Source organism: Idiotropiscis lumnitzeri, chromosome 19 (genome assembly GCF_059441095.1).
Source record: "Idiotropiscis lumnitzeri isolate Australia: NSW breed Sydney's pygmy pipehorse chromosome 19, RoL_Ilum_1.0, whole genome shotgun sequence".
NCBI classification, from domain to species: domain Eukaryota; kingdom Metazoa; phylum Chordata; class Actinopteri; order Syngnathiformes; family Syngnathidae; genus Idiotropiscis; species Idiotropiscis lumnitzeri.
In genome coordinates, this window is record NC_142409.1 from 7194689 (window position 1) to 7214302 (window position 19614).

At 40.3% G+C, this 19614-nt stretch overlaps 1 protein-coding gene across 1 annotated transcript in view; it reads left to right on the forward strand.

Annotated features, from left to right (window-relative positions):
- LOC148318297 (partitioning defective 3 homolog) overlaps nt 1–18394 on the forward strand; it is a 244398-nt gene extending 226004 nt beyond the window's left edge. The window contains exon 24 of the mRNA XM_088283027.1: nt 16313–18394. Within this exon, the coding sequence (XP_088139153.1) occupies nt 16313–16316 (4 nt within the window). The 3' untranslated portion in view covers nt 16317–18394. The remainder of the gene's footprint in view (nt 1–16312) is intronic.
- Nucleotides 18395–19614: the final 1220 nt, after the last annotated feature.

Consider the following 19614-nt stretch of genomic DNA (forward strand, 5'->3'; position numbering starts at 1 on the left):
GTTTGTTGCTACACAAATCCGCAATTGTAAGAAAAACCAACATCACATCGTACTCATAAAAAAAGAGTACAAAACGATATATGGTCTGTGTAGTTTTATTTCTAAATTATCATATGATGCAAGTATGCTGGAGAGTGACATTTTTATTGCGAGAATGGCAAAAAAACAAAATGAAAAAAAAAAGACTTCGTTTGTCAATATTCATAAAATGAAACAAAATGAAAAGAATTGATAATGACTCATTTTCTGATTCATGGTTTTGTGCACCAATGAACAGATAACGGTGTCGGTACCAGATTTTTTTTTTTGATTCCCTAAATAAAAAAAATAAAATAAATTCACATTGCCGCAAGAAGTTGCCGTCGCAACAGCAGTGGAACGTTTACATTTCTCCTTTTCATTTTTTTTTAAATCAAAATATGCAGCGGTAAAAAACAAAAAAAGAGGCAAAAAATATATTTGAGAAATGCATGATTAAAGTGTGACGTCACCAGCTGGTGCACGGCCACTGAAGGACCTCGGTCACATTTGTTTCTGGAACAAATATTGACCACGCACGTCTTTTTATTATTATTATTATTATTATTATTTCTTTTTTTTATTTATATTAAAAAACAAATGAATGACTCATACACTGATTTAAAATATGCGGCTGACACATTTTCATGCTTTTATACCTTTTCAAACTTTGTGATCTTCAAGGCTATTCCGAAGTGTACTGAAATTCTTTGATGCTACAAATTTAGGTCATGTTTGTAATGCTGAATATGTAAATCTTCACTGTTTACCCAGATGAGGCATATTTGGTTTTGTCTGCAAGGAAATCCACAGAGGAGTAACCCCATTAGCGCACTACAGGATAAGCACACAGGGGCCCAGGGGACATCATTATGAATAAGCTGTTTGCGACCCTTCTATATGTAATTAACAATGCACAGAGAAGAATTAGTTAAACAATATTGTGGTAATTGTTGCGGTTTGATGCAGGCAGATCTTTGCATTGAATTTTATATATTAGATTCTAGAGCAGGGGTGGGCGAAGTTTTTGATTGATTGGGTTCGAAAATTTGACAGAGAGGCCGGACCAGGAGCAGATGGATGGATTGTTTTGGTCACCTCACCTCATTGGAGAAAAAAAATACATTGAAAGTGAACAAAAGTATTACAACAATAAATATGTCTTTGAAAAATCACAATATTTAGAAAATAAAACATTAACAAGGTTTATTCATTTAATTTCATTCAAGTTTGGCGGGCCGGATTAAAACGTTTGACGGGCCGCATGTGGCCCCCTGGCCGTAGTTTGCCCGTGCCTGTTCTAGAAAATATTAGATTCTGCAAGATAAAATTGTCTTTATATTTTTTGGGGGTTACCTTCAAGTAAGATGTGTTTTGGTCGGGCCGGAAATGGAATCAGGACCTGTAAAGGCGCATGTGTGGCCCACATTCCCCATGCGAGCTGTGAGTTTGCACATGACAGCTTCGTATTTACACGTGAAGACAGCATGAGCATAGAACAATTCCATGAGGGTTTGCCCCTTTGATTCTATTCTCCTAACATGCAGCAAGAGAAATGAAATGAAAACAAAAGTAAATATGTGTTCTGGGGTGATAAAATAGACGGCAATCTTTCATTCAAAAAAGAAAAACCTGTTGTTTGTGACAGAAATGATAAAGTCACTTTGATTTGCATTCTTTTGGAAAGGACATGAATTCACTGGAAGGAACAGGTGGAGAACTGGTTGTGTCCGTTTGTGGGCTGTCCAGAGCTGGTTCCCAGAGGCAATGGGCGAGCATTCAAACAAATGCCAGCTTCGTTTATCAGAACCCTGCCTCATCTCACCATCTAGCCGTCGCTTGCCAAGTGGTTCACAGGCTGCTGCATGCGAAAGGCGTAATTTCATGGGCTGTTGGCCAAACTTTCGGGATAGACAGACTCGAGCTTGTTCAGTCATATAATTTAGGGATGTATTTAATGCAGTGATGAGTACGCTCAAATGTGGTCACGCAGCTTCAAATTCCGCTACTGATGATTGTGTTTGATATACAACGCACCGAGCAAAAACCTGTCGGCATTTATCAAAGCAAGAATCTTGTTCACTTGAGTGATTTGCAGGTTTTGCTGTTACAATTGACAATGTTTTGCTTGGGCGCAACTGGAATGTACAATCGCACATCCAGGCAAGTTTGAGTTTTAACTTGGCAACAAGGGAAATTAAAATGCAGGTCCATCTCTAAAGGGCGAAAAACACAAATCCCAAACCGTGTAGCAATTTATACCTCAGCGAGAGCACAAAGGTGAAGGATAATGAGAGTACAAGACCATTTGAAAAGAGGTCCCCATTCAGGCAAATGCCACCATTGCATCATTCCTGTCGGACCACCCAAGTGGGTGTAACGACTCCGTTATTATTTTGGAGGCCCTTCTGTTGCTTTTCAGTGGGCCAAAGACGCAGCATGTGAAGTCTTACGAGACAAAGTGGGACGGCGTTAGAGCGTGGATTTCTTTGTGAGCAGGTACCATTGAGTTACATGCTGAGCCGAAGACTAAAATCAGATAAAAAAAAAAAGGGGAGTTGATTAAAAAAAAAGCAAATTGTCGAAGTCTTTTGGTTATCTACAGCAGAACAATATTTCCAAGATTTCCTGGTCAACAAGCCGAGGCCTTGACAAGCATGAGGTCGCAGCTGGCCAGCGCCGTTTTCATTTCCAAATGAAAACGCTCTCATACATAAGCGGCGAAACACACACACACATGCAAAGAAGAATAAAAGAGCCTCAGGTTGTTTCAAAAGTTCCAGATGGGCAAAACTTTTGAAGTTTTGGGATGTGAATGTTCTCCAGGTTTGATGACTGGTCTTGCCTGGAGTCCATTTTCTGCTTTTGATGATTCAATACCTGATCCAAAGGATTATGGCGCTCAGACAGGTCCCATAGGATGAAAGGTAGCAAGAAAAAGTGTTAAGCAAGGGGAAATAAAAAAATAAATATATAAATCAAATCAACGTGACTCCTCTCTCACCTCGTCACACACTTATTTTTCTTGTTGCGTCGCATTTAATTTGATGGCGGGTAAACTTTCTGTACTGGCAAGACGTGCTTATGTGATGTGCTTTCTTTTCCTGCAAGGTGCAAGTTGCATATTAACAAAAGAGACAAACGGGACTCCAACGAAGCTTTAGGGCATCACCGTCTTTCATTAGAATGCTGATCCAGTCAAATGCGTCTTGGAAACACAAAGTTGGCGAGGAGGAGTTTGCTTGCCTCGTCAGGATTTCGCCTTCACCCAACCAGGAGGGAAGGCCTCGCAACCTTCCGCTTCTCTTTCCGTCTTGTATTGTTCTGCTTCACGCGGCTTCATCAGCATTTTCTTCCCATCGGAAAGTGTGGGATTACGAAAGACAAGGCGGCATCTAATGATAGGTAACGTCAGCCCTTTCTTTTGTCTTTAAGTCTCCTAAATGCTGAGGCTGTATATGTGTGACGCCTGGAACAACACAACAGTCGAGTCCGTCAAGCATTGTCAGCATATAACATTCGTACGTGCGCACAAGAAGTCGTTCACACATGACGCGATGCTTTCAGATATCAAGGTCAAACTGTAAAATGAAAACATGCCGCTGGTGTACAGTACAATGACGATGTCACTCATGCAGTATATTATAAGCTATTCCACGAGATGTCCTTAAACCATTCTTGCATGTATTGTCAGTTTTTTCTACGGAGCAGCAACATCGGATCCATTGTGTTGAAATATTCCCGCCGCATGAAAGCAGGGACAAGTCAGTTGAATTCATGTTAACTCGGCGATTCAATGTAGCAGCGGTAATATAATGCCTTCGTTCTTCTTTAGTCATTTGCTGAATAGCAAAATCTATAAATAGTTTTTAAATAATCATATGAATGACACAGAACAATTAGGATTTCAATTTGTTCATCCTGCATATGCTTAGACGTAAATCATGGGTAGACGTTTTTTTTTTAGGTTATTCCAAAAGAATTAAATGGTTTTTTTTTTCTAACAGTGGCATGTCCTAGAAACTCATCTGATGCTTTTAAACTCAAAGTTCATTGATTATTGGGTGTCGGTGAGTGAACAATCTCGGAGGCATTGTGTCTTATCTGTCGCATCGGGGTCATCGTTTGAGTCATCGCTCTGTTTTTATTTCTGCAGGAACTCACACTGTCCTTTTGAGTTGATGAAATCTCGCTCTCCCTGCCGTTTTGAAAGATCCACTTGAATACTGAAAGTTTCTCGCCAACTAAAGCAGTTTTTGCATTTTCCCTAAATTTTTATTTTTTTTTTTTAATTTTATTCTTTGCAATTCTTATTCATTTGATATAACGACGGAAATGGTTACATAATTCTTGATTCCGAAACATGTATCCAGCTGGTAAAGCAATGATCCATTAAACATCCATTGCCTACTTGGCCAATTCAAATGGATCCACTATTACATCCAGTAAATACTCTGCTCCGTTTAATAACACTATTAAAGTTTATTGCGCGATGAAAAGACTACCCCAGAGTCCTTCATAGCAGCGCAGGAAAAAAAAAAAAATTGTATTGCAATTTGCAACACATTATCACTCCTGCTGTAGTTTACCGTCAATCTAATGACCCATTGTGGTAAACAGTTTAGTAATGCAGTCGCAGGTACTATATATTTTATTCAGCCATCCAAGTTTGAAGGGTATTTATAGTTTGTGTATGACTAATGCATCTTTAACATCGCCGCGCTTGATAAAATACATTTAGAGTGTGATGAAACGTTACATCCTCTTCCCGTGCGGTAACGTCACCCTGCATTACACTTTGGTGGCTGCACGGTAAACCAAACCGGCTCAAGTAGAGCCTTGAAGGCAGTCAGTCATTCTGCCCAGCAACACCTTATCCAAGGCATGACAGATAAGTGTGTGGGGGGGGGGGGGTCTGTCGAAGGAGCGGCTGTGCTGTGAGTGCAAGGAATGGATGGCTGAGTTCGACGTTTGGGAATCAAAGAGTGGTGGGTTACTTGAGCCGTAGCTAGGAAGGCACTCAAGTGTTTTCCTCGCATATTTTTAGGCTGAATAATATCTCTCCGCAGTTTTTTGGGGTTGATTCGTACTTGTGCATGTTATTTTGTTTTATTTTCACAATAAGAGACGGTCAATCTATTATTCAGGAGACCGTAGCTTACCTGCTGCACCAAATGCACCGGTACCAACACATACACAAATTAAATTCCGCCATCAGGATTTGACTGATGGTTTGCTATAGTTTAAGAGGAGCCGCAGCGAGTGGGGGGGTTTTCTATGAGGAGGTGCTGGGGGCATAGGGGGAAGCGGAACCTTCGGTCGAGCAGAGTCTATGACAGTTAGGGCAGGTGGTTCGGTCGTGATAAGGAATGAAAAGAGGAAGAGAGACACACAGACTTGTGATGGCTTATTCTTAAAAGAACTGGACGTGAGAACCCATGACGGGTTCCAGTCAGCAGTTGAAACAGATTCATGGATGAAAGAGAGTAGGGACATGGTGTGTCAGTGATGGCGGATGCTCACATCAGTGGCTTGGAAGGAGAAACGAGGAAGTTATTTCCAGGTGAACCATTCCTATCACTTAGTCAAGCGTTTCACAGTGTTTCATCTTAATTCCGGGAGTTCCACTCAAATGTAGTGGTTAACTCTTAAAGAATTGCGAAGCATCTATTTTCAGGGGCTTATACGTATGATGACTGATCAGTATTTTATTTCCTCTCTAGTCTTGTCTTTTGCCAGATCTCATGACAATAAAGTCCATTGAAAGTAATGTCGCATTTGTATTTGTACAAAATAAAAGCAACCCATGCATTGTATATTTTTGTTGTTTTTGGTGTGTACTGTAACCAGGGTTATTAGAGTTTGGGCATTTTAATTATACTGTAGTTATTTTTTATTTAATTTTGAGATTATTTATTTTTATTTAATTATTTTTAATCAGTTAATTTTTTTTGTCAAAAGCAGTTTTACCTTAGTTTTAGTTAGCTTTAGTATTAGTTTTTTTAAATGCTTTATTGTGTGCCAGATTAAAAAAAAACTCCTTGGTAAGTATTCATCCATCCTTTTTCCAAGCTGCGCTTTCCTCACAAGGGTCGCAGGTGTGCTGTAGCCAATCCCAGCTGTCTTCGGGCAGTAGACGGTGTACTGGTTGTCGGACAATATTGGTAAGTATTGTGAAGTAAAAATTCTACAAAAATATTATTTTTAAATTGTTTATAAAACAACAGTCAACGCGTGATTGATGACACACCAACCTAAACTATAAAAAAAATAAATAAAAATACAACTCACAACATAAAGGATTAATTGAATTCCATGTGTTATGACATCAAACTATCCAGTTGAAACCATTTTGTTTGGCTCAATGCGTGCAATTGTGTGTGTGCCGAAAAGGGACAAGAGATGATCAGATTAATAACTACCTCTTTTATTAAAAAAACACTCTTACTTTGTTTGTTCATCTGAGCGTGACCAACTAAGCCAATACACTCGCTGCTGCAGAGCTGATTATTGTCCATTATGTTTGTTTAGCGGACTTTGGTCGGACCCAAACGGATTAGGGCTGATTTAAAGACTCAAAAAGGAGGGGATTTTGGGGGGGGGGGGACGGGAGTGCGCTGTTGTGTACAGAAGTGGTTCCTGAAAGTAGGAAGCAAACACTTTTAAATAAGTCTGGTACTGTATAGCCTTGTTGCCTGGTGACTTTGTTGCTAGCAGCTCTGACAATGCAAGAGGATAATGAAATCTCTTGCTGTTCCAAGTCTCCCGGCAATGGCACAAACAGAAGAGAGGAAATAAATATACTTCAAGTCTTTGTAGCCTGTGGATTACAACTCACTTAATAACCCCTTTTGCTCTGAAGCAATAGCTGGGGACATTATCAAGTATGACAAGAGGAAAAGAGTCATTCCCAAAGGAACCTTTTCTTTTTTTTTTTAATTTGCTGGTGTATTTTAAATTTTTTTTTTTGTTTGTGTGTCTCTTCACTTTTTTTTTCTTATTCACGCGAAATCACATGAGAAAACAAAAAAAAAAAAATGAAAAGAATAAAATGCATGCACTCAATGGCCACAACAGCTGAAAAATTCAATGAGAAGCGCTATAAATGGCTCACACTCTTCATTTATTTATTATTGAACCTTATTCTCAGCATTCTCACTTCGTACGGCGCACTCTCTTCATAATATATTTTTTTTCAAATGTCCTTTGATCGCACTTGTATGACGTGTGCACCGTAATTTATTTTTATTTGTATCACAATATATCCCATCATATTTCATTTGTCTACCCGAGTGTCTTTAATGTCTTTTCATTCATGATCTAAAAAAATGCAAGCCGTACCCAATCCGTCCATTTCTCCGTTCATACCTATCATTAGTGAAGAGGCCTCCTCTCCCTCCTCTGGGCAGGTCACCTCACGGAAAGGTGTGAGGAGAATCTATTACAGCCGCCTTTGAGGTTGTGCTCAGGGACAACGAGAGACATTGAGGAGCTCGACTTGCCGCTTGAATGTGAAAGTATCTATCGCGCGTGCCCTTTTCCCGAAATATTTATTTTAAACATTGTCTCACTGCTGCCACTGATACTTTTGTCTGCTTATTTTTTTTCTCCTCCTTCCTCATCTTACGTAAGATATTTTGTACAAGACATGGCAGGTTGACAATTACCCGCAGCAAGGAAAACAACAGTCACGTTGGGAAAAAAAACAATACAAGAAAAATACAGCGATGACTTCAGGCTCTACCGCACAGAGAAGATAAACGTGGATCATGTATGGCTGCGTGTGTTATTTTCTACACGTGAAAGCACACTTCTAATTAGCTGATGTGTTCATTAGCTCTGTGAGGGGATTAGACGTTCAGTCAATCAGGGTGACGCGCTAAAATGTGACTCTTCTCCCTCTTGTAATAACGCAAACTAGTGAGAAAAAAACAAAGCAACTATATTGGAAAATTCTCACTCCTGGTGAAATGTTTTAAAAGTCACTATAACTTCTTCAATATCACCCTGGTGGCTGCTACTTTATTTCTTCCAAAGGGTGCGGTGCATTGTTTCCATTCCGCACACCATTCGTAACCTTGAAGAACCAGGGTGCAGTGCAAAACTCTTACCTCTCGAATTGAAAAGAATAATCTTTCAATGGCATTGGCAACCAGGGGGAAAAGAAAGATGTGGCCCTTGTGTATCCATGGTTACGTTGGTTTTATTGCTGTTTGTTTTGGGCAGTAGGCGCAATAAAAGTGCTGTAAGAGAAATGAATAGGCACCCGGTGCAGTGGCAAAAGAAAGCTCATAGAATTCTGGTGAAAAAAAAAAAAATCCCCTCCTTTTCAAAGCCATCTGGTTTCCAAGGGTCTTGTGATTGGATTGCCCCTGAATGCACGCGTTCATCATGTTTTAGTTTTCCAATTAAGATTCAGAGTGCAAGAACTCTCATGTCTGCTATTAAAAAAAAAAAAAAAAGCCAAATGGAAAATTAAGGGTCTCTAGTAGCATGCTCGATCAAGCTCGGCCTCATTTTGGTGTTAATGAAATATAGTGGCGACGACTCATGCATGTGCAGGGAAGGGGAAAAGTGCACGGTGAAGGGAAAATAGGGAGTGCCGAGATACAAAATGCAGTTGAAGGCTTCATTTATTTGATCGTAGAAATCATACATTGTCCTGGTGAGAAAAGTTTCTGTATGATGTAATCAGGGGCTATTCGATTATATTAAGTGGCGAAAATCCGGCACGTCCAGTCTAGACAGATAACCAATGGGACATTGGAACACAAACAAATTGGCACCAACAAAAGGGCACAGACAAGTTGAACAATGCTATTCGATGATGATTACAAAGAGCCAAACACCTTCGCTAAGGACACACCGATATTTGGCATTAAGAGAAGCATGGATCATAGATTTTGCCCGTTTGTTTGTTTTTTTTATTTCAATGATCCAGCTGCGGCTCTCAAATAACATATACTTGTTCACTGAACTAAGGTTAGGAGAGATAACACTTAACGGCGAATAAAGTCACTTCAACAAATTAACACATTTGACTTATCAGTGAGAGTGCTACCATTTGGGGAAGGGCTCCCGCGAGAGCTCGAGCAGTAAGCATCGCATGGTGTGCTGTGCTCATTTAAGTATTCACCCCGGGCGGGGTGCAATTCCCTGATGTCGGCCACAGATGAGCCATGTTCAGATGACTGTCGTAGTTGTATTTAAAAGTATATATATATATATATATGGGGGGGCCGAAAGTTTTTGTGAATAAGGCCGGAGGGTCGAGGCCTGAAAGGGACTTAAATCGCGGCAACAAAGGGGTTTCCCTGGCTAAGAATGTATACATATTCAACAACCATATTGTCATGGTCTGTTTGTTGATTTTGGTCTAGTATTTAGTTTCAGGTTTTTCCTTGTGTTCCTTTGGGGTCTTGTCTGCTGATTGTGTCCACCTGTGCTTGTCGTCCTATTCCCTGGTGTTAACCAATCAGCTCCCTCCAACCCTTTGTGTCCTGTCCAGGTGTTCCTCGTTGTCTTGTTAATTTGTTTGTATTTAGTTCCCTGTTTGCTTTCACTTCTTGTCGGTTCATTGTCCATGTCAGTTGTCCGTGTCTCCTGTCGTGATGAATCTCTCATGCCCTTTGTCCTTGTCTTTTTCCTAGCGTTTGTTACTACTTACATACTTTACTCCTTGTTTTTCACTCCGATAATTTTGCTTATCTGAGTACCTTGTTTGTATATATGTATCTATTTATCTATATATAGCAGCCACCCAAACTGCAGAAGTAATGATCATTTATTTATGGTGACAGCACACCACTTATCCAGGCTAATATTCATCATCTGCCTTTCTGAAGGCGTGTTCAACAAATTGGATGGGAGACGTGTCTCTCCAGTTATTATTTAGCAGACTGTGAGGAGGTGCCATAAAAGCTAAATGCACCCCGTGCGTGAGTTGTGCAGCAAACATGAAATTAGACACACATCAGTATCCAAGGGCAGTCAAATGGGATGATGAAATGCATTCAAGCATCGGAAATCTGAAATCGGAACATTTGCCACATTTCAGTTGTTCCTGATTGCCATCGATTGACCACACAGGAAATTTTATTTTGAAATAGATTTCTGGGATGGACGGTGAACGATGACACCAGATGCCTTTAAAAAAAAAAACTCTTTTGATTCATTAAAAAGTCTTTGTCACCAGAGACGAGGGTTAAATCTTGCTCACATTGTGTGTGTGTGTGCGCGTGTGCGTGTCTGTGTGACACAGCTGAGTGAGCCTCCTCATGTCTCGAAGGGGTAATTAGCTTTGGCGTGGCCTGTCGGTGTTCTGCAGGCCTCCCCCGTCCCAAGACTCAGCTGGCTGTGTCACGGCAGAGGCAGAACTGCGTCTGCGGGGAGAATAGCAAGCAGTGGACCCGTTACGATAGAGGAGTGACGAAGGGGGTCACGTTGGAATAATACGCCCGTCAGACTCTCGTCTTTGTGCGAGAAATATATCTTTCCCTCATGTTATCTCCACTCCTTTTCTTTGTTCGGCTTTGCCATCTCTCCTTTATTTTTATTTTTTTTTTTACTGCTGCGTTCCCATTTTTTTGTCCTTTTCATCTCTCATTTGTTATCTTTATTCTCCTCATCAACATTTCTGACATCCCCGGTTTTCCTCATCTTTGCTAATCCAGCTGTCCGTCTGTAGTCTTCCACTGGTTCTTAGAGTAAAGCAACTGGATGTCATTAGGTTTGAAAGTTGTGAGATCTAATATATATATATATATATATATATATATATATATATATAATTTCAATTCCCCTCTCCCTCTCTTACCATCAATCATTTGTCTTTTCCTCCACTCTCACATTGATTTTCCCTAACACGGAGCATGACGCCTATCAATATTTCTCGCTGCTATGGCCAACCGCCATCCACCAGTGGTTAAAATACAGAACCCGCTCATGTCTGTTCACACAGTGAAGCTTGTGTCTACCCAACGAGCCTCTTTGTTCGCTGCTACCTGGCCTACGATTCGTCGCGTTGGGATCGATTTTTAGTTTTAGATCTTTGAAAATAATCCGTAATCGATAAATTGTGGGAATTGATTCTAAGAGTCAATGAAACTGGAATGGATCGTGACTTCTCGAGAAGTTCTTAAGAGGTTACTTCATTTGTTTTAAAGTGCTCGCTCTTCTCCAAAGAGATTCCAGATAGCTCTTCGATCAATGCACTGTCAGGATGGTATTTATTGTTGCCATTTTTAACAGAGTAGTCAGGGCGAGCTGATAAATAAATAATTCAAGCTGTTGAGCTCAATTGACACCTACGGCCATTTGAATGTTCTTGGAAAAAGTGAAACTTCAATGACAACAATTGGAGATTGTGGAGTGTAATTAACGAGGGGTCGCCAAGCCTCATTAAAAAGGGTGACTCTTTTTCTGCGTCCCTAAACAGACAGCTTGGGCGACCATTAGAATGCCATTTCGCTAATGATCGGTTCAGCACCTTTAGCCATAACCGCAGCATGCCAATCACAAACACACACACACAAACACACAGTTGTGTTCTTTATGGATGCCTGGATGAGGGAAAAGCCCAAATCTGGAGCTCACAGAGTCATCAGGACGCCACAGGATGCGCCTCTAAGCTCAGGCATTCCACGGAAGTAAGAAGGTATCTACCATCTGGTTGACCTTTTCAAATGGTTAGATGGATGTAGCTGTGACAAGTTTGTGAGAACTTCTTATCCTCGCTGACCAAAAAATAATTTTTGGAACGATTCACAAATGGACATAAACACAGACGGCTATGGTCTACCCCAGATCGCGAATTCGTATCATGCACCCACTGTAGTCCTTGAGGCTGTCCTACATTCTGACGTCCCTTAATGAATGTGACATTTCGCTGATATTTGCATGTCACGCATGAAGTTAAACGAGCATGCCGAAACACTGAGCTTCAGATTAGACGAAGCTCAGCAAACACACACAATCCATCGTGCAAAGATTGACTCCAGGTATAGCTTGGCCAAGTTAGTCCCGCATCCTCTGTAACCGTCATTAAAATGTTACACACATGGCTTATTTACAAAGCGTCGGAGCGAAACACAGAATCTCTGCGGGGAGAAACTTTCAATCCCATCCATCACCAGATGAAATTGCATTGGTGACAAGAGCCAAAATATCAATCAGAAGTAATTTCTTCCCAACCGCCTCGGCTGTCAGAGCTGCAATAGAAAGTTGACCCTCTGTCATTACACATTTGTTTAGTCTCTACATCATCCACTGCACTGACTACAAAACACTCAAAGGTGTTGTGGCAGGCAGCGACGTGAGAATATAAAGCAGCGAGGTCATTTGTGTGGCATGTCGTGCTCAGTGTCGCTTAAAAAAAAAAAAAAAGACGACTAAAAGCCACAGGAAGACAAGCGAGGCGATAGTGATTGCTTCTTATATGAATCATATAATAGCAATAGTAAAGTCGACCATCAACACCCCTAATGGCGATGTTACGTGAGTGGCAGACAGCTATGGCCAATAATAGTGCTTCTATCAGCAGGTTGGGGCCGAGACAGCCTTGAGAGGCCCGCCGGAGTGCCTGTCAAGGATTTAACTGATTGGTATTACTGGTTCCAGTAGAATGAACGTCACTCCAGTCAACATTGTCTGTGGACGTGTCTCACATGTCAGACTGCATCCAACTCCAGTGTCGCCTGCAGACGAAAAAAAAAAAACGCAAGCGTCTTTGAAATGATTCCCTCAGCTCCCCTTGTAAAATTACAGCGAGTGTGTGAGTATGTTGGAATAGAAATGTCAGGTCATTAATAACTATTATCGTAGCGCTTTTGCATTTTTTTTATACCGGAGGCAGAGAAAACATGATTTACTTGAATAGATTTGCTTCTTACTTGGTCATCAAGAAAGGCGAAACTCAATGCTCGGTTATGAGTCCAGGTGATAAGAACGGCATTTCGTGTTAAAAGTCAAGTGTGAAAGTATAACTGAACTTTTCTTTGTAAAATAGTAATTCAGAGAGGCGGTAAACGTAGCACAATGTCCAACCGAAGTCGGTCGCCATATCGCATATACTTCAACTGTCCATGTGAGAAATGTGTCGGGACACTTCAGCAGCAGTGTGCTTTGCTTTAGTTGTGTTTGTTTTGTAATGTCATGACGAAAGGGAGATAAAAAGCGGAAAAATGATAATCACCTGACCGCACATACCATATTTCAGAGTAGAAAGTTTGATTTATTTGCTTTATTGGTCTGTTTCCCTTAATGTGCTGTAGTGCGCCTTATAGCCCAGTGCGTCTATATATATATATATATATAGATATATATATATATATATAACACTAAAACTATTTCAATTCCTCAACAACAAAAACAGGTTTATAAATGTCAAAATAAAGAATGGAGATGGTCAGCTCCCATGCTCATTTACACTTGTGACCACTGTATCCACTTTTATGGTGACACCCCTTCAGGTTGTGTATCTGCTCATCACTCTGTCCAAGATATCGAGGAGCCGAGAACCCATCTGCGGGCTTCCTCTGGAGCCTCTTGAGAGGGCCGCAAAGGCTTCTAATTATCCCTGACCTTCTGGCTCTCCCTCAGCTTGCCTCCCTCTCGGGGCCCCCCGTGGCTCGCTCAAGACTGGCTTCTCCTCATGAGATCCACATCTTCCCCCGGTTTGCCCCATCTCACCTCCAAAATAACCCCGCAGCTTGGCCCCAGACGCTAATTGCTGCCATTTAATAGACAAAGCCTGTGTTTGGTGCAAGACAATTCTGAAGGTCAGTCAAGGAGAAGTGCTCAAACCACCTGCATGTCTGCTCAGGCGTGGGTTTGGAATTAATTTTGGTCTGAAAAGGAATATGTTCCATTTGATAACAAACAAACTGTGTACTGACAATACGTACTGCACTGTAGGTCGCATTGTTCATGGTCAATAACATGACTAGTAATTTGACATGAAAGCATTGCTGTCTGGAGAAATTTGAATTTGAGCACAGCAGACCACCGTTAAAAACTGTTTAAAAAAAAAAAAAGGAGAAGTGAGAATACATGATGGCCAATAAAACAATTCCCAAATGGTCGATTGGCTATTCTAATGTTTTTTTTCATTTGTTCTATTTCCAAAGTCCCACCCTCTGTGTATATAAACAACATAAAGATTGTGTTATCGGCTGCTTCTAAAGTTTGTAGGTATTTAATAAAATATTCCAAATTCCACTTTAATGGTTTAAAAATAGTTTTTGAATCCCCCAATGTTGTAGTTATTGCAGTTGCAGTAAATGCTTAATTAACTAATATCACATGATCTTGTCAACACAAGTTTGGGACAAGTTCAAGTTGTTACTTCAAGCATGTTATAGCTTAAAGGGGAAGTCAACCCACGTAAAAAACAAACAAACAAATTGCGATAAAGTGTTCTATATGTGCCGTCAATAGTCTAAACATGAAATTCTGATTAATATTAAATTTGTGGAATATGAGTTTTTCGACAAACTCAACCTGAGCCCTGAGCGTCTGTGATGTCATTTTCAGTTGACACAGGTGACAAAATGGATTTCGCTTTAAGTACTGTTTTTCATTTTTAATTTATGCTCATGCGTGAATAAAGTAAAACCTCAACACAGGCAGTCATCAAGACAAAGACTCACATTTTTCAGAATATCGATTTATCACCTTCGAAAAGGACACCTTGTCGCTTGCGCTGGCCCATGATGGAGATGCTGAACCCCAAAACAGATTACTCGTGTAGTTGCCGCTCTAATTTTCTTTTTACGACATCAGAGGCCCATAAAACTTTTTTGAAATGATAGCGTTTCCACCTGCCACAGAACCACCAACCATCTGGGACTTTTCTCTCTTTTTCATTACACATCATTGCCGTAGATCAAACTGTCCAGTGCGTAACCTGACCAAAAAAACATCGCCTTGGAGACTGCAATTATGTACCTCCTAATGTGGAAGATCGAAATAGACATCAGAAAAAAAAAAAAGTGACACTATAAAGCATGTCAGTTCATATCAGTGCGTCAGAGCCCTGTTGTAAATCATGACTGCAATGCTGCACTCTGTCTCTTGCTGAAACCTCGCTGGTCGCTAAGAAGGGGTTGCCAAGGAAACCGTGAATTAAATATATCTGCAGTGTCTTGACAGGTGGTTCAGGGGGACTTGATCATGCAATGCTGGAGATGTCCGGTATACAGTCAACACACTGATATATTTATATTTATATTTATATTTATATTTATATTTATATTTATATTTATATTTATATTTATATTTATATTTATATTGCCATTATTATTATTATTATTATTGTTATTGTTATTGTTATTGTTATTATTATTATTATGATGATTATTATTATTATTATTTTTATTATTTTTATTAATATTTTATTTATTAGTTTTATTATATATATATATTATTATTATTATGCTTGAGAGAGATTTCTTTTTTCTTTAAATGCAAGCTAACAATACACTGACAGCCTTGAATCCTAACGGCGGAAACAAGCTCACCGTCAACTTGAACAGGAATGGTAAATTACATAAACAGTACGCCGTTTGTAGAACTGACCTTGACTCACACGAACTTTCGGCTTCTCACCAAACTAACTGGACAAGGCTGTTTTATTTATACAGCACCTTTCATGCACAATGCAACGCAATGTTCTTCACCAAGACAACACCGACAAGCGTTTACAAACACGACAGTGAATGACATTGAAAAACAAAAGCTGAGAAAACAAAACATGATTAGAATGTACACATTAACGCCAAACTTAAAATAATTTAAAAGTAAAGAAATAAAAGTGGGTTTGTGAAGAAAAACTAATATTTCAAATTGTTTCGAGGACCTTAATGTAGTCAAAAGGGATTAAAAAAATCTGATTTATTTTTTTTTTTTAATTATACTCATTGGAGGAACAATTTATTTTAATTTTTTTTATTTTCATTCATTTTTTTATTTTTATTTTTAGTTTCATTATTATTATTGTTGTTGTTATTATTATGCGAAAATAATAAAACAAGTAAAGTAAACTATTTTTTTTTTTTTTTTTTTGGTGAGTGTTTATGTTATGGTTGGTGACCCCTGCTGTACACCCTTACATATTTAATTCTGTCAGTCTGTCTTCATCCTCGTTATCTGGATATATCCAGTGGGACCGTCCTGTTTTTGTAACTGTGTGCGTGTTTTTTTAACGGTGTGAAAGCGCAGTCTTTTGTTTTTGTCCTCGTTACGCGTGTTTGTTCTCTCCTCACCAATGTTATCTCGTCATTTCCTACAATTACAGGTGAACAACTCGACACTGAATTCCCCGCTTCATTCATAATGGATCACGCGATGTCCTAGCTGCGCGGAAACGGGCCTTAAACAACCGGCCACGTCTTGACGCCCGTCCCAGCGAGAGGAAGGAGGACCCGTATCACAAGGATTGGGGAGCCGAGGCAGAACAAAGCTGCTCAAATATTGATCACCGGGGGTGTCTTTGAGGTGTTTAGTCTCGGCCAGACAGCCGCCCGTGGGACTTGGTGGCGGCTTTTAAAGGCTATGCAACCAAGAGCGTAAGTGCAGCCAGGCTTCGTGGGCTTTATCCACCTTCCGCTGTTGATTCAGGCAGAACAGAAGTCCTCTGAGGGAGCAGCGCATCACCAGAACCGCAGCATTGATCTGTGAGGATTTATTGGATGCACATGTACTGCATCTCTTCCTGGAAAAGTTTAAAATCATTGGAGGCGATCCAACGTATTTTATTTTATTTCAGCATGCAGTCTTTGTTGGTTCGTTGTAGATTTTAGTCACCTCATGGTTCCTGTGGTGGTGATGTCGTGGGATTTTTATTTTTCGGTGGTCATTCTCAATATATATATATATATATATATATATATATATATATATATATATATTTTTTTTTTTTTTGCATGAACCTTGAGTGGCTGTTTTTGTGTATTGTTGTGAGAACTGCACATCCTTCCATCAACTCCACCATGCAAATCTCTGTTGTTTGGAATCCAGACATGTAGCACCCTCCCAAATATTGTTCCCATTGTGTTTAAAAAAAAAATATATTCAACATTTGGCAACCAACATTGATAGCCACTAGTCACTCAGAAAAAGTAAAACCACATTTTCTTGTCCTGATATGTCTGCTGACAAATTTCTCTAAATTCCCCCTCTTAATATTCCCCTAAATTCAGAAATATTTGTATAAGAATAATTGAAAATAATTCAGTCCAGACGTACACATTCAACATTCTCATATTTACTTAGTAACGGGATAATTGTGACTGTCGGCAAATAAAGTATACAGACAGACTGACAACTGGTGTGTAAAGTAGAATATATTTACGCTGTCAACTACCAAAAGCCTAATTAAATGTTTAAAAATCACCCATAAACTTGCAAAAAATAACTGAATAAAATTATCAGCAAGTTTCACATTTGGAATGCCTATAAAGTTGTTTTCCGAAGCATGAACATGATTATGGGACATACACATTATCAGGGAGTGGGTGGAAAATGAAAGCGCTTGCATGGCTCCACAGCTCATCTGGCGCTTGTCTAATTAAACTCAACTTTTTTTGATGAGCCCCCAACTTCTAGTTCACCTCGGTAAGCTGCCAATACCACTCTGCCTCGCTAGCCGTGCTCTCAGAGCTGATTTGGACGACTGCCACCGATTCCCTGCATGTCGACACAGCATCAGGTGCATTTTAACTCATTCCAGGCCCATTTCAAATTTCCATCCCTCGCTACTGCGGGCTGCTGAAGGGCGACGGCTGGCCAAACATCTCCACTTTGCCAGAATCCCGACACAAGCTGCAGATGCACACGGGGACACAGGGTCCCTTCACCCTGCTGGCACAAGCCCTCGCCTGGCCATCTGGTGCTTCAAGAACAGGTGCCAGTCACTCATCACGTCCGCCCTCCTATCTTCCTAAAAGACGCAGCCCCTTCAACACTGAGGTCCTCACGCCAGTTTCGCGGCTCCTCACCGCGTCTCTGCCAACGCACTTATCTCCTGCTAGGGACACTGCCCACATAACACCAGAGAGCCAGCGTGTTAGAGTCGTTCAGAATCAGCTCACATGCACAATGGGTTGCCCGGCGCCGAGCTGGGACGTTCTGAATAAGTCAACTCGGTTTGCCATTTTGGCTACTCCGGGGAAAAAAAACTAATGTCTGTTGAATGCACAATGGCTCGTTTTGTCTCGGAGAGGAATAAATGTATCGGCGGGGAAGATGGGCTCGTGTCAACACCCGCATCAATCCATCCTCTGTCACTCAAAGTTGGCATGAAAGAAAGCTGAAATGGCAGGAGAGGATGGAGGCACTGATTTGACTGATGAAAATCCCCCGGATATTAGCACTTAATAATGCGCTCTCCTTCTTTTAGACAGAAGGAATTTCCTCCCCAAGACATTTTAATTATTGCATCAACAATGACTTCAGCTGCTTTTATTCTTGTTTGTTGACCTTTCAAGAAATTTATTATGAATTTGCTTATTACTATTTAATTATCAGATAATAAAAAATTTTCCTCTTTACACCAATTTTTCTGTGTAACAAGTGAGGTATTTTTTTATTATTTATTTTTATTTATTTATTTACTTTTTATGAAGACGAACAAATACTAGAAGGCATATCTATATCATCTAATTCTGGTTATTTCTGTTATTTTTTGGGGCATCTGTAGGCATTGCCAAAACATAGCTCAACAACTAAATGCTGATGCAGAACTGAAAAAAAACTTTTTTTTTGGGGGGGTCACAAATCATGTTGACTACATTCAGCCCACTTATGATTGTCACCTGTGTTCCTCGTTGGCGGACTGGTTTCCAGCTGGTTCCCAATGAACCGCCCTATCAACGAGCTCCACCTGTTGCAATAAAAGGAGCTCAGTTCTGCTGCTCGGTGGCGCACGGATTTAACAGTGCAGTTCGCCTCGCTTGTGTGACTTGCGTCTGGACTTTGATGAATTATGAGACACTCGCTATTATGTCTATACATTTATGAACTTGTTTAATAGCAACTCTCTTTTGGTCCAAAGCCTACATTTTTCTTTCGAATAAATTGTCAATTCTTATTTTTTCCCCCACCATTTTACATCATGGTCTGTGTGGTCGCAACTACCTGGGTCAGTGTTGCATCTGTGTGTGTTTTAAAGTCGCAGGTTAATCATAAGGCCCATTTCCAGACGTTCTGATCTCCGATCCGTCAGTCACAGGCTTCAAATGCTTAAACCGTGGGAGGAGGAATGTTTTGCAACGCACTGCTGGTCTTATCTGGGAATTCTTAACTACTTCCAGAGCTCCCATTTGCTCTGCTGTCACGGTTATATCTAAACTTGTGAATTTAGTCACACGACACCGTCAACGCTACACCAGCTGGATTTTCCTGCTATTTTATCTCTTTTTGATCATTTTAGTTTGTGTTTGTGGGCTTTACACTTGGACCACATTGCATAAAACTGTTTGCATGTGTGATGGATTTTTGGCTCGAACACATTTTCTTCTCAATATTTTCCCGCGCTCGTTAGCGTTATCATCTTTCTGCTCCTCCAGCACCGTATTATACATCCATCGAAGTAACTCT